The 13,517-nt window shown below is 49.7% G+C and overlaps 1 protein-coding gene across 8 annotated transcripts in view; it reads right to left on the reverse strand.

Annotated features, from left to right (window-relative positions):
- Nucleotides 1-13,517, reverse strand: part of LIMK2 (LIM domain kinase 2) — a 65,410-nt gene that overhangs the window by 9,001 nt on the left and 42,892 nt on the right. For all 8 annotated transcript variants that reach the window (XM_003419134.4, XM_064272468.1, XM_064272465.1 and 5 more), the window contains 10 exons: nucleotides 10,912-11,047; nucleotides 9,205-9,314; nucleotides 8,422-8,610; nucleotides 7,020-7,125; nucleotides 6,518-6,714; nucleotides 4,387-4,573; nucleotides 3,483-3,569; nucleotides 2,645-2,776; nucleotides 2,358-2,414; nucleotides 472-537 (listed from right to left, as the gene is read on the reverse strand). In XM_003419134.4, the coding sequence (XP_003419182.1) occupies nucleotides 472-537; nucleotides 2,358-2,414; nucleotides 2,645-2,776; nucleotides 3,483-3,569; nucleotides 4,387-4,573; nucleotides 6,518-6,714; nucleotides 7,020-7,125; nucleotides 8,422-8,610; nucleotides 9,205-9,314; nucleotides 10,912-11,047 (1,267 nt within the window). The remainder of the gene's footprint in view (nucleotides 1-471; nucleotides 538-2,357; nucleotides 2,415-2,644; nucleotides 2,777-3,482; nucleotides 3,570-4,386; nucleotides 4,574-6,517; nucleotides 6,715-7,019; nucleotides 7,126-8,421; nucleotides 8,611-9,204; nucleotides 9,315-10,911; nucleotides 11,048-13,517) is intronic.

The following is a 13,517-nucleotide window of genomic DNA, read 5'->3' on the forward strand; positions in this document are numbered from 1 at the left end:
CACACAGGAGGCCAGACTACAAGTTCATAAGAAGAATAACATTGTAGCAATAAAGCTGAGGGGCAGTGGAAGGAATGCTGAATCAGAAGACCCAGCCTCAAACCGGACCCCATAAACCCACTAGCTCTGCAGCCTTAGGTTGAGGTGCCACAACTGCAAAACGCGGTCAGCAGTGAGCTGCTTCCCAGGAGTATCACATGGGGATGAAACCAGGTAAAGTGACAGGGCTCTATATCCACTTCAGGAGCTTCTGAGTCCCCTCTAAGCAAATGATTCAATAGGTTGCTACTAAGAGGAGGTGGAATCGTGTTTGTCTGTCTCTGGGAGCTCTCAGAAGACCAGAGGAGGGCAGCGGAGGCAGCAGGAGGGGCAAGACAGAACACCCAGCGGACACTTCTGGTCTGAAGCAAGAGGGGACAGTTAGCTTTCCCTGTGACAAAGAAGCCAGGAGGGCTGGCCTCTGGGGCATACCAGCTTGACGAGGCAGTTGTGTGAGTTCAGGTCCCGGTGAATGATACACATGGAGTGCAGGTAGGCCTGGAACAGAAACATGAGATGAGGCCAAAGGCCAGAAAATCAGGCAGACCCAACTCTGGAACTGGGGCCATGGAACTTGTTCTCCAGGCATTCCCGCCCAGCTTCAGAACCCAACCCAGGCTCTATAACCCCAGCCCCAGCTACCCTCACTGCCCTCTCCTAAAGTCCCCAACTCCACTGGGCCTTGGCCCTTGCATCTCCACCTCATTCATTTTACTAAGCTCTAGGCCATCTGAAGTGAGTTCCTCAGATGCACTGCTCTCTCCTCCCATCTCTGGCTTCACCCACCTCGGATCCTTCCTGCCTGCGACAGTGGAAGAAGTGACCTTCTCTTGGTCCGCGTTAGCTCTGTGCTCCTGACTAACCCTAACCCTCTTCACTTTCTATCCACACTTTAACCTCTTCCTACCTAAAGGCTGCTCCACCCTCTTCCAAGCTTCCAGCTCCTCAGACGCCTGTGGGCCTGGTTTTCCCTTCAGGCTTCTTCAATGTCAGCCCCACTCGAAGCCATCTTCTCTTCACATACAGTGCTCCCAACCACATAGACGCCTCTACCTGTTACTGTCGAGTTGATTCCGACTCATAGCGGCCCCATGGAACAGAGCAGAACTGCCCCATAGGGTTTCCAAGGCTGTCATCTTTGCAAAAGCAGACTGCCATACCTTTTTTCTCTTGCAGAGTGGCTGGTGGGTTCGTAGCTGACACTTTGGTTAGTTGCCAAGCACTTAACCACTGTGTCACCAGGGCTCTAGCTATCTCAAATCACCTCAATTCTTCCCCCTACCCCATTCCTTCTGACAACGTGTCTCTCCATTCTGACTCTACCCTGCCTCTCGGTCTCCTGTTCCTATGGCCACACTTCTAATTCAGGAACCCCAACATTTCATCAGCCCCTGCTCAAGTCTTCCTGCCCTGAGACTGTGACTCTCCAATTCCACCCAGCCTATCGACCGCACCAGACTTGTATTCTAAAAAACAGCTCTGGTCATAAAACATTCTTGCTTACACATCCTTCACGTCTGTCACTGTCTTCCTACTTGAAGCCCAGACTTGTTAGCTTGAAACTTGGAGATCTTAATCTGCCCCAACCTACTATTCCAGTGTTGTCCTTATAGACCCCACATGAAGAGAACTGGTTGAAATCTCAGGCTCAGGGGCCAGACTGACTGGCCCAGGAACCCCGCTGTCCCTTGCCAGCCTCAGTTTCAGGGTTGTTGTGAGGAGTAAGTATGCTCATGCATGTTAATCCCTCAGCTCAGTGCCTGGCATATAGAAAGCACTCACTGTCAGCTGTTAGTATTAAGTATTATTGCTCTACTTTGTACCATTCTTTCCCAGGTAAACAGACTACTTCCTCCGCTCATCTCCCAGGCCTGTGCTGCTGTCATTCTCTCAACCTTGGGGCGGGCCTCTCTGCCAAAAGGAACTTCTATTCAAATCTGGCCCATCCGTCAGGGCTCAACTAGAGCTCAATGCCCCCTTCTTGGATTTCCTAGGCGGTAAGGGTGCTCTGCTTGCTCTAAAGCCATCAGCACCAGACACCTCCATGACAGGAAGCCCAGGCCACCTAGTGCTACAGTTTGCTTCTCCTGTTTACCTTGTCTGTGCCCTGTTTGTCCTCGGAGACTTGGAATTCCTTGAGAGTAGGGTTCTAAGTTAAGAACAGCCAGTTGGGGGCAATTTCACTGGCACAGAAACTCAAGAAAACTACTGAATGAACAAAACCATCCCACACAAGCTGCCCAGGGCTGGGCCTCTGCCTCCTAGTGCCCGTCCTGTAATCCTCGTACCTCTCCGGCAAGGTTGTTGGTGGGACTCACCATTCCCGAGGCGATGCCTTTGGCAAACCTGACCTTCTGCTGCCAGGGGAACGGGTCCTGCAGGATGGGAGAATGCCCATCAGAGGCTGTTGGGTCCTGTCCCACTGGTCCTCTTGTGGGTCAATATGGTCTTCCGGGGAACCCTCCCACCTGTGCCCAGTTCCACCTGGCATGGTCCTTGGGGGAAAAAGCAGGGGGCCCCTCTGGCCGCTGTGATTCCATGGTAGTGGTGTCCCACTGACAATCCCACCACAGCTCTTGGTTGGCTGTGGGGGTGGCGTGCTCACCACATTGCGCAGAAAGTCCTTCAGCGTGCCCCCCTCGATGTACTCTGTCAGCAGGTTCAGCTTCTTGTCCTTGTATAGCACGCCAATGAACTTGAGCACATTGGGGTGGTCCAGGCTGCGCATCACTTTCACCTGGCAGGAGGCGGGTGGCAGGGAAGGTAGGGTTGGTTACTTCCCACTATGTCTTCCTCACCCCTTCCCTTCAGGAGGCAGTTTGGCAAGTGCTACCTGTATCTCCCACCTTCAGCTTATGTGATGTGGCAGGGCACTCAGATCAGGTGAAGGCCAAGAGTCTCCACATGGATGGGGACCCTGCCTCCCTAGGAACTGCTCTGTGGGAACTGGAGTTGGCAGGTCCAAGAGTGAAGCAAAGGCCTAGAGGGACAATGCCCAGAAAAGTGTAGCCAACTCAAGAGTATGGTAAGGGAGCAACTTGGGGAGTTGACATGGTGAAACTGTGTAAATGCTCAGGGGTGTCTGTTTCTCTGGGCAGCCCCACTCAAGGCACCCTTAGCAGGGTGTTAAGGTGGCAGATTAGAGCATCAGGTTACACAAAGTTGGGTCTGTTTCTGTGTCCACCACCCCCATAACTGCCCCTGAACCATGCCCCATCTGTTATTGCATCCCAGCACCTGGCTTGTATGTCTTTAGTAAACGATCACGGAACATACAATAATGCTGTCATGTAGGGGGCAGAAGCTCTCCTCAGGAAATCTATTTTGCTCAGTTTTCAAGACAGTGATGCCAAACCAATTTTCCTCTTTAAACTGTTATTTGTAAGGTCCTTCCCCTTCTAGTGGTGACACCAAACTCCCAACCACCTAACCCATCTTCTCACCTCAGTCAAAAAAGTCTTCTGTGTCTCCTCATCACACCGAATTAACTCCTTCATGACCATCACTTTGCCTGTGGCTTTGTGTGTCACCTATGGGGAGGGCAACTATTAATAATGCAGAGACTGAAGGTAGTTAGTTCTGGGGTTTGTAAAAATCTAGCAACTGGTCATCTCGTTCTTTGGGAAACACACTGAGCCTGATGACACTGACAGAGTTCATGAGGAAGATACAGCAGGGGAGCAATAGTGGACTCCGCAGGGAGTATATATATACCCTCTTCCCTGGAGAGCTGGGCGTGCAGAGAGGAAAATGAAAATCCAGAAAAGAGGGCTGGGGAAGGGGCCAGGAGGGGATCCTGCCAAGCCAAGCAGGGACTGTGGTCATCTGAAATAGGGGTGAGTACACTGGGTTGTTCTGGTGAGGGTCTGGGGACAGGAGGGTCGGTGCCACAGACATGCGCCAGGCAGCTGCGTGGGTCAGGGCGAACTCTCCAGCCCCACTGTCCCCCAAGGTGATATACCCTGCTTACCTGGCCCCCCCTCCCAGCTCTCAGCAGAGGAAAAGAGAGAGAGAGAGAGGTTAGTTCCCAAGACTGCTCATCGGGGAGGCGGGAGCCACTCCTGTGTGCTCCTCACAGCAGGCCTAGCACCAAGAGGCCTGTGGGTGCCTAATGAACACCCACTAATGGGATGCATGGGGGCCCTGGGCACAGCTTATTGCACCAGCAATGTTGCCCTCAGGTGCTTGGGGTAAGGTACAACTCCTTACCCTATCACTAAGCCTTCTGAGGACCCCCACCTACAGCCAGGAAGGAGGCCTGGTACTCTACAGGGGAAGAGAACTCCCAAGAGCAGGTGAGAGAGGGGTATGGAGTAGAAGAACAAAGCAGCCACTGCCCGTGCTGACCTTGATGGCCTGCCCGAAGAAGCCCTTCCCTAGGACCTCCCCATGGTTGAGGTCACATGGCCGGAAAATCTGCTGTGAGTAGCTGCTGGAACAGCGGAGTGATTCTGAGCGGCTGATGTCCCGGCTGAGCAGCAGGGGCTCCTTTGGGGAGCTGGGGCCAGGAGACTTGGAGATGCTGTTACTGCGCCTGAGGACAAGAAGGGATGGGGTAGGGCAGGCCTCAGAGATCTGCCAGGAAAAGCTGGAGGCAAAAATTTCAGAGGCACTCCATCAATTCCAATTCTCAGTCTCCACAGGATGCAGAGATGGGGGAGGAGGCTCTGATGTCAGACAGATGTGCCACTTTTGGGGCTGCTGATATCAGTAATTAAAAAAAACACTTAGTAAAAACACATTCAGAACAGGAACTCTGAGTACTTCCCACCTGAAACAATTGGCCAGCATCTGCTAGCTTATAATGCTCACTCTATGACAGCACTGGAGATGGTAACCCACCACCTTCCACATCTACTTGATTCAAGGTACTGACTGGGTTCGAATGACAGCATGCCACCACCACCACCACAGCTGTCATGGGGTTGATCTGACTCGTGTGTCAGAGTAGAACTGTCCTCCATGGGGTCTTCATGGCTGATTTTCCAAGAACAGGCTCCCAGTCCTTTCTTCTGAGCCACCTCAGGGTAAACTCACATGCCCAACCTTCTGGTTAGCAGTCAGGTGTGTTAACCACTTGCATCCCAATGACAGCATACCATCCAAAAAATCAGCAAATGGGAATTTGCATATCCTTGCACCTATCTATATTTCCTGAATTTTAAAATAATAAGCATGTATGATTTTTCTAACAGCAAGGCCACTATGTTTACATTTTTAAGAGCAGCCAGTAATAGTAATGGTAGATAACTATGACTTTGACTTACTGAAGAATGGATCAGAAGGCTGAAGTCCATGCACTGCAAGTTAATTGCAACCCCAGAAACTTCTCTCCATGGCAAGTTCCTGTTTTACTGGGCTTCCTGGAGAGGACTGAGGCTGGCTGGCTCCTTGCCTTGTCCTGCCTAGCAGGCCTGCTTGTCCTGCTCTTTCTGTCTGCCTCCTGCTGACCGCGCCCACCCGAGCACTCAGGTAAGCTGTCTCCTCTCCTGCATGATGGCCCTCCAGAGATGTGAATAGCTCCCCTGCTGCCCCTACACCTTCCCTTTTCAGGCTGTGCATTCCTAGGCCTTCTCTGCCCTCTGCTGCTCTGCCTTTACCAGCTCATTCATGCCACCAAGGCCAAGGGCAGTCAGGAGTGATGGGAACAACCACGGTGCGGGGGGGTGGGGGGGGGCGGCAGCGGGGAGTTTCCAGGAGATACCAGCCCTGAGTGATTCAGGCTATTTGGTCAGGAGAACAGAGAAAGAATCTAATTTCTAGGGATACTAACAATACCTCGCATTCACTGAGCGCTGACCCTATGCTGAGCACTGTACTTCTTTGTGTCCTTTTTCACATTTAATACTTATATGATTGGGCAAGAGAGCCACCTTTATCTTGCAAATCCATTTCACAGAAGCAGAAACTGAAGCACAGAAAGATGAAGTGATCTATGTAGGGAGCTCAGCTTGAATCCCGGATGCCATGTCTGCCTTGAGGGCTGGTGCTCTTGACTTCTGTTCTGTAAGTCTCCCTCTTGGGGCTTGCCCCCAGGGAGACTGCTCCCTCCCCATGGGCCTGGCAGACCCTGAGGTCTGGGCTGTTGGTCCCTCCTGAGTGTGAGACAACTTGTGCTCAACTCTTGTTTTAAAGCTGTCAGAGTCCTTGTGTATACTTAGTCAATCTTCTGTGTGCCCCTATTTCTAGGCTCTGAGTCCCACACTTCCCCCATAGCCCATGCTGCCACCTCCCATCGAGCTCAGGAGCTCAGTGGACAGAGCCTGACCTTTGGTTTCTAAGGAAACCTGGCAGACAGCTGGGTCAGATCATGCACAAGCCCTGGTGATGAACAATGATCCCCAGGGCGGGGAGCTGGGTCAGCACAATCCTCACAGCCCAGCCCCTGCCAGCTGATTCCTTCCCTAACTCCACTGGGATCCGCCTTATCTGAGGAATGGGCATAGGGACAGAATAGAGCAGAGGTGGGAGGTGGTACCTCAAGGAACGTCTTCTCAGTGTCCCCTCCAGGTTCTCCTTGGCGTCCAGAGTACTGAGGGTGGGGGAGTGGCCAGCGTTCTGCACATGGGGAGAGAGCCGTGCATCCAGCCGCAGCTGGTCCAGGCGCTGGGAGACGGGGTCATGCTCAATTAAAAGCTGAAGTCTCTGGCTTGTCTGGCTAATAGCATCCTTTACCTGCGGTCAAGAGCAGTGTAAGGCTGGCTCCCACAGGATGCCCCATCCCAGGACCACCCACCCAGATGATCCAAGCACAGTGTGGCTAATGGTGGCCTCCAGCTCCCAGCAGCTCCACAATACCCTCTGCCTGGCATCTCTGCTGGTCTGAGGACCTACCAGGCTGATATAGGAGGTCACTAGTGGTCACAGGCTTAGTGCCGAGACAAAGAGACAGGGTGGGGAAAGTTAAAGGCCACAGCCTGATCTCCCAGAGGGTCTGTTCCATGTCCCACCCCACAAGACAGCCTGGACACACACCCTACCTCCTCCACTCGGAGTGTGCGGACAGGAGTCCCATTGATTTCCAGGATGCGGTCCCCAGGGTGGATGGCATTGCGGTTGTTGGAACTGATATGCATCCGGTTGACCCTGTGTCAGACAGGAAGTGGGGCAGGATAAAGGCGTCCTAAAGACCCAGCCAGCCAAATTTCGCTTACACGGGAAGGCTCAGAAGGCCCCAGGCTTGCCATTGGCCCAAAGGCCCAGACCATCCCATTCCAGGGGTGCCCCATCTTAATGAAGGGCATTGCTGCTCACCCGGTGGCCTGAGCCAGAAACCTGGATATCATTCTCCCCATCTTGAGTTCTCTTACTGCCTCCTCCACCATCTCTGAGAATCCTGCCTTCTGAGAATTTGTCAGTCTATTCACGGCTCTCATTTTCATGGTAACCACCATCTTCCTCCTGGATCACTCCAACAGCCTCCTGACTGGTCTCTCCACTTCTAGGCTTACCCTCTTCCATCCACCCAACCTCCACACCAGCAATCCTTCTAAAATGCTAATCTAGTCACATTACCTCCCTGCTTAAACCCCTCAATGGACCTTGCTGGGTCTTCATAATCTAGGTTCTTTCTGGCTACTTCCAACCACCCAATCTACACCATACACAACCAGACTCCCACCTCTGGGAACATGCTGCTGTCTTGGTCCTGAACATAGTTCCTTCCTCATTTCATCTAATGAGGGTTTAGAGTAGAGCTCATCTCCTCCTGACTTTTCCAGCCCTAGTAGCTCTCCCTTGTGCTGTATGCCCCAGCCCAGTTGCCAGCACAGAGTAAGTGTACAATAATGATTTAGGGAGCAGGCACCACAGATGCCTCATCATTAGTAGTAGCTGGACACAGATTCTTTCTCCATCTGGTGTCTTAGACCTAGGATGGGGTCTTAACCTCTTTTGGGTCATGGACACCATTTTCTTCTCCTTTCTCCATTCACATTCACTCAACCAACCAAACAGCAATCAATAAACACCTACTATGTGCCAGGCATTGTTCCAGTTCCCAGGCATGCAGAACTGACAAGACAAAGTCCCTTCTAGAACTTACATTCTAGTGGGAAGGGCAGATGATAAACTAATACACATAAACAAATCAGATAATTTCAAAGAGCAAACACTCTCTGAAACCTGAGACCTGGAAGTGAGCAGATTCTGGCCTTAAGTATCTAGGCAGAGAGAAAGGTAAGTGCCAAGGCCCAGGTGTGCCTACATCATAGTGAGGGGTCTAGTAAGAAGACATGAGATAAGGATGAAGGGAGCTCTCATAAGACTTTGGGGTTCTGAGCCCCTCGAGGCTCATCTATGGACTCTGCTCAAGGACCCTTTCTCCAGCAGCTCCAGGCTCCCTGGACAGATGTGGGGTCAACCAGTCCTGCAAATACTCACTCTTTTACTTGCACAGTAGTGGCGTAGTTGGAGCAGGCACTCTCTACGGACACGGAAAAGCCTCGTCTGCCCTCAGTGGTGGCTGGCATAGAGATGAGTGTGACGGAGTAGGGCAGCTGGTCCTGTGCAGACTCCGTGGAGAGCCTCTCAAACATGGGTGCCAGTACCACCTCGTTGTGGCATTTCCCACTGGGGAGAAGGGCCATGAAGTGGGCTAAAATTCTGGAGCTCCACCTGGATCCCCCCTTCCAGCAACTATTATATCACGTGGCTTCAAGTAACACTACCTATGGTCCCACTACCACCCTTTTCGCCATGATTTCATATGGTTGTTCAGTATGAGGAGCCTGGGTTCCTTGGGGCGGGCTGGGGCTGGCGGTGGTGTGATCGATCTGCAGTTAGTGGTGTACTGGCCAGGGGTGAGGTGGCCCGGCTTGTCTCTTTGCTCTTGCCCCAGCCCCCTTCTCTCTGGGCTTCAGTCTGACTTCTTTTGTCAACCGGGGGCAGCTGGACTGGGTGAGCTCTAAGGGGCTTTGCCTTTACTGCTCTGGGACCCTCCTTGAAAAGTGCTTTCCCTGCCATTATCTCCCTCTGGAGCAGCGTCATGAAATGGTAGGTAAGAATAGAGGCCAGAGAGACATCAACTGTCTTGCTTACAGGTTAAAGAGCTGGTTTCGAGCATAGCTATGATAGGAATCCACTGTTCTGACCATCCCAGACTGCCACCTGTCCCTCTCCCCGGCCACTAGTATGGGGAGGACGGACACAGGGTCACTCTCTTACCAGTAGAGGGTGGCGTGCTGCACCAGCGCATATGCATCCCCATCTTCGATGATCACCTTGCAGCTCATACAGGCAAAGCACTCTGGGTGGTACTTGAACTCACCGGCCACCTGTGGTGAGTAGGTGAGGGAGGGCCCACAGGGTGAGAGGAAGTAACTTGTCAGGGAGGACTGGGCCCAGCTGCTGTTGCTGGAGTACGAGCAGGGGTGAGGTGAGTGACACATGATCAAGGATCTACAGACCCCAGTCATAATCTACCCTTTTACCCCCTGCCCTAGAGCTGCCAGAGAAAAAGTCAGATTGCTCCCTTTCCTGTCATTTCTGAGGCTGCAAAAAACCGCTTTGGTCTCAGCCATGAGAATGAGCCCCCAGAGGTGATCACCCACATTAAAAGGCTCACAGTCCATCCAACACAGGGTAGACAAGTCTGTGACTATGTCTTAAAGCCCTTTGTCTGGAACCTCTCTTTGCCAACCCATTCCAGGGTCTCCCTTTGATTCCCTAAACACAATTTAGGTGTGTCTTCCTCTTGACCTGTAATACTTTCCCCATTGTATGTGTCTCCTCCCTGACCATCCACCCATCTACTCCCAACACTTACAACTTTTTTTGTGTGTGCTTTAAGTGAAAGTTTACAATACAAGTCAGTTTCTCATACAAAATCTTATGCACACATTGTTATGTGACCCCAGTTGCTCTCCCTACGTGACAGCACAGTCCTTCTCCCTACCCTGTACTTCCCATGTCCATTCAACCAGCTACTGTCCCCCTCTGCCTTCTCATCTCACCTCCAGACAGAAGCTACCCACATAAGCTCATGTGTCTACTTGAGGTAAGAAGCACACTCCTCACCAGTATCATTTTGTCTTACAGTGAGTAGTCTGATCTTTGTCTGAAGAGTTGGCTTTGGGAATGGTTCCAGTTCTGGGCTAACAGAGAGTCTGGGAACCATGACCTCTGGGGTCCCTCTAGTCTCAGTCAGACCATCAAGTCTAGTCTTTTTACTAGAATTTGAGGTCTGCATCCCACTTTTCTCCTGCTTCATCAGGGATTCTCTGTTGTGTTCCCTGTCAGGGCAGTCACTGGCAGTAGCTGGGCACTGTCTAGTTCTTCTGCTCTCAGGGTGATGGAGTCTCTGACATATGTGGCCCTTTCTGTCTCTTGGGCTAATATTTTCCTCGTGTCTTCAGTGTTCTTCATTCTCCTTTGCTCCAGGTGGGTTGAGACCAATTGATGCATATTAGATGGCCACTTGCTAGCTGTTAAGACCCCAGGCGCCTCTCAGCAAAGTAGATGCAGAACATTTTCTTAATACACTTTGTTATGCCAATTGACCTAGACGTCCCCTGAAACCATGGTCTTCAGACTCCTGCCCCTGCTATTCTATTCCTCGAACTGTTTGGTTGTATTCAGGAAACTTCTTAGCTTTTGGTTTAGTCCAGCTGTGCTGACTTTGCCTGTATTGTGTGTTGTTCTTTCCTTCACCTAAAATAATTCTTGTCTACTATCTAATTAACACTGTTACAACTTCGAGGGATGACTCTCACCTGGCACTTAAGAGATTCTCAACACACATATGTTGAGTGGATGAGTAAATAAAGAGAGGAAACCCTGGCTGATGGGAAGACCAGAAAGCTATGGGGACCCAGAGGCACTGCCAATGGACTCTGATGACCACAAGAGGCCAAGATGAAGGGACTCACTCACCATGACGGGCCCTGTCATGAGCAGGGAGCACCCGTGGCAGAACTCTCCAAATTTCCCCCAGTAGTCCTTGTGGCAGTAGAGCTTGCCGTCCTTCTCGTAGTACCAATTAGTGAGGGAATCCTGGCATTCTGAACACCTAGAAGGCAAGACAAGGACAAAAACTCTCATAGGTCCCAGGAAATCAGGCAACATAGGCTGTCCTGGCTCCCAGGCCTACCAACAAAAGGGACAGTCTTCTTTTTGACCCAAAGCCAGGACTATGGAAAATCACAGCTCAGTGGCATTTCCCCAAGGGAAGCCAGTTCAGAGTGAACAAGGCACCAGAAACCAGCACTGAGCTGTGCTGCCTACCTCAGCTGGCAGACTACCTCTTTGGGTCTTGGAGTCCTCGGAGAGCCTGTTGAAAGCCAAAGAGCCTCCCCCAGAAAAATGCACATACAAGGAAAATGTGTGTACATATACTTTTTTGGGTGGATGGAGGGAGGGTATCAAGGATCTCCTGAATCCTATTCATAGTTCCAGTTAAGACCCTCAGGTATAGATAGATCTCTCAATGAACCAAAGAAGCTCAATTACTTCCACTCTTCAAAACCTACCAATCTTTGACACCATTGCTAAGTACTCTTGCTAAATCAAGGTTAATCATAAAGAAGCAATCGGGCAAGTACAGAATGTAGGTCATTCTGTAAGACAACTGGCCATGAGTCTTCCAAAGTTAATGTCACAGGAGGAAAGATACAGAGATTTGAAAAGCCTAGAGACATGGCAACCAAATATAACACCTGAATCTTGGATTCAATTCTGGAGTGGGGAAAAAAAAAAGCTGTGAGTGGCATTTTTTTTTTGAACAATTGAGGAAATTTGAATTTGGACTATACATTAGATTATATTATGAAATTACTGTCAATTTTCTTAGATGTGATAACGATACTTTGGTTATGTAGGAGAATTCTCAGGAGAAATATATTAAAGTATTTAAGGGTAAAGACTCAAGATGCCAACAGCTTAGTTTTAAGTAGTTCAGCAGAAAAAAAAAAAAAATATATATATATATAGACAGAGAGAAAGAAAGAGAAAAATAGCAAGAAGTTAACAAATGATGACTCTAGATTAGATGAAGCGTAGGTAGCTGGTCTTTGAACTATTTTTTCAACTTTTCTGTAGATTTGAAAATTGTCAAAATACAATAGTGGGATCCCTGAGGTCACCTTCTGGCTAAATAAGAAATGGCTAAAAAAAAAATGAGTATCACTCATAAGTACTGTGCTCCCTTAAAAAATCAACTATATGATTCCAAATGGTCAACAACTACTTTAAGACAAAGATGAGAATGTAAGGGGGGCAGGAAACTAGATTAATGGAAATGGAACAACCACAACAGAGATAATGAGAATGTGCACACATTGTGAAGAACGTACCCAATGTCTCTAAACAACATGCAAGAGATTGTTTAACGGGAACCTAAACTGCTGTGTAAACTTTCACCAAAAACACAATAAAATATTATTTAAAATAAAATATTGGGGGAAAAACAAAACTCCATTAGCACTGCCCAAGACGTAAATGTGAGGACCCACAGCTGGTCTCCGACAGCCACTTGGTTGAGAAGTTCGACCTCTCAGTCAGGCTGGGTTTGTTCTCAGGCCAGGTCTACAGAGAAAACCTCCTTCTCATTCTGAGCCTACCAGCACACACAGCTAAAAACCTGGACTGCCGACCCAATGCTTCTTCTTTCCTTCTGGTTAGCAGACTCCTCATTCTTGCTGTCAAGGCCTAGTACCACCCACACTGGCCACATCCTTGCTTCTGGGAGGCAGCATGGAGCTCGATGGGCTTGAGATTGAATTATGACCCTGCCACTTACTAATTACATCATCTTGTATAAGTTACTTAACTTCTCTTACAGTTTCCTCATCTGTAAAATTAATTGCTGTGAAAACTTAATGAAATAGTATGTATTAAAGGATAAAGTGTAGTTTATATAAAACATCTAGTACAGCAGGCATTCAATAAATATTTTCTGCAATTAAAGATGATGATAACTATAGTTCACCTTTTAGCCATTTACCGCCATTAGCTGGGAAGCCTTGGACAATTTCTCTTAATAGATTTTCTTCATGGAAAAAATGCAACTAGTAGCATGCTAACAAAGAGTCGCTGTGAGTTAACTATAAGTTAATATATGAGAAAGCCTTTTGCAAAGTGTGGAGGGCAAGGCAATTGCACTGTTAAAGTAATTTGCTAGACACTGCAGATATAAAAGACAGATACACAAGGCCCCCAAACCTGCCCTCCAAGAGCTTATAACTAGTTGTGGAAGAGAACTTCTACAGAAAACTTAATACTGTAAGGTAAGCAGCCACAATGAGTGCTACCACTTTGCACCATAGAGGGTAGAGGAGAGGGACGCGTGTGCACTGCAGCAGCTGTGGGAAGCAGAAGCTGAGCTAGGTGGGTGCAGAGGCAGCCCTGAGAATCCCTCTTTCACTTCAGAGTGCCCAGTTACCCTGGGTGCTCAACAACATGGATGGCTCTGCTGCTGGCTACTGCCATCCTGTTGCTTTTCCTGCATGTCCTATGGATGCTGAACTTCAGGGCCCTGAGCA

Source organism: Loxodonta africana, chromosome 19, assembly GCF_030014295.1.
Source record: "Loxodonta africana isolate mLoxAfr1 chromosome 19, mLoxAfr1.hap2, whole genome shotgun sequence".
NCBI classification, from domain to species: domain Eukaryota; kingdom Metazoa; phylum Chordata; class Mammalia; order Proboscidea; family Elephantidae; genus Loxodonta; species Loxodonta africana.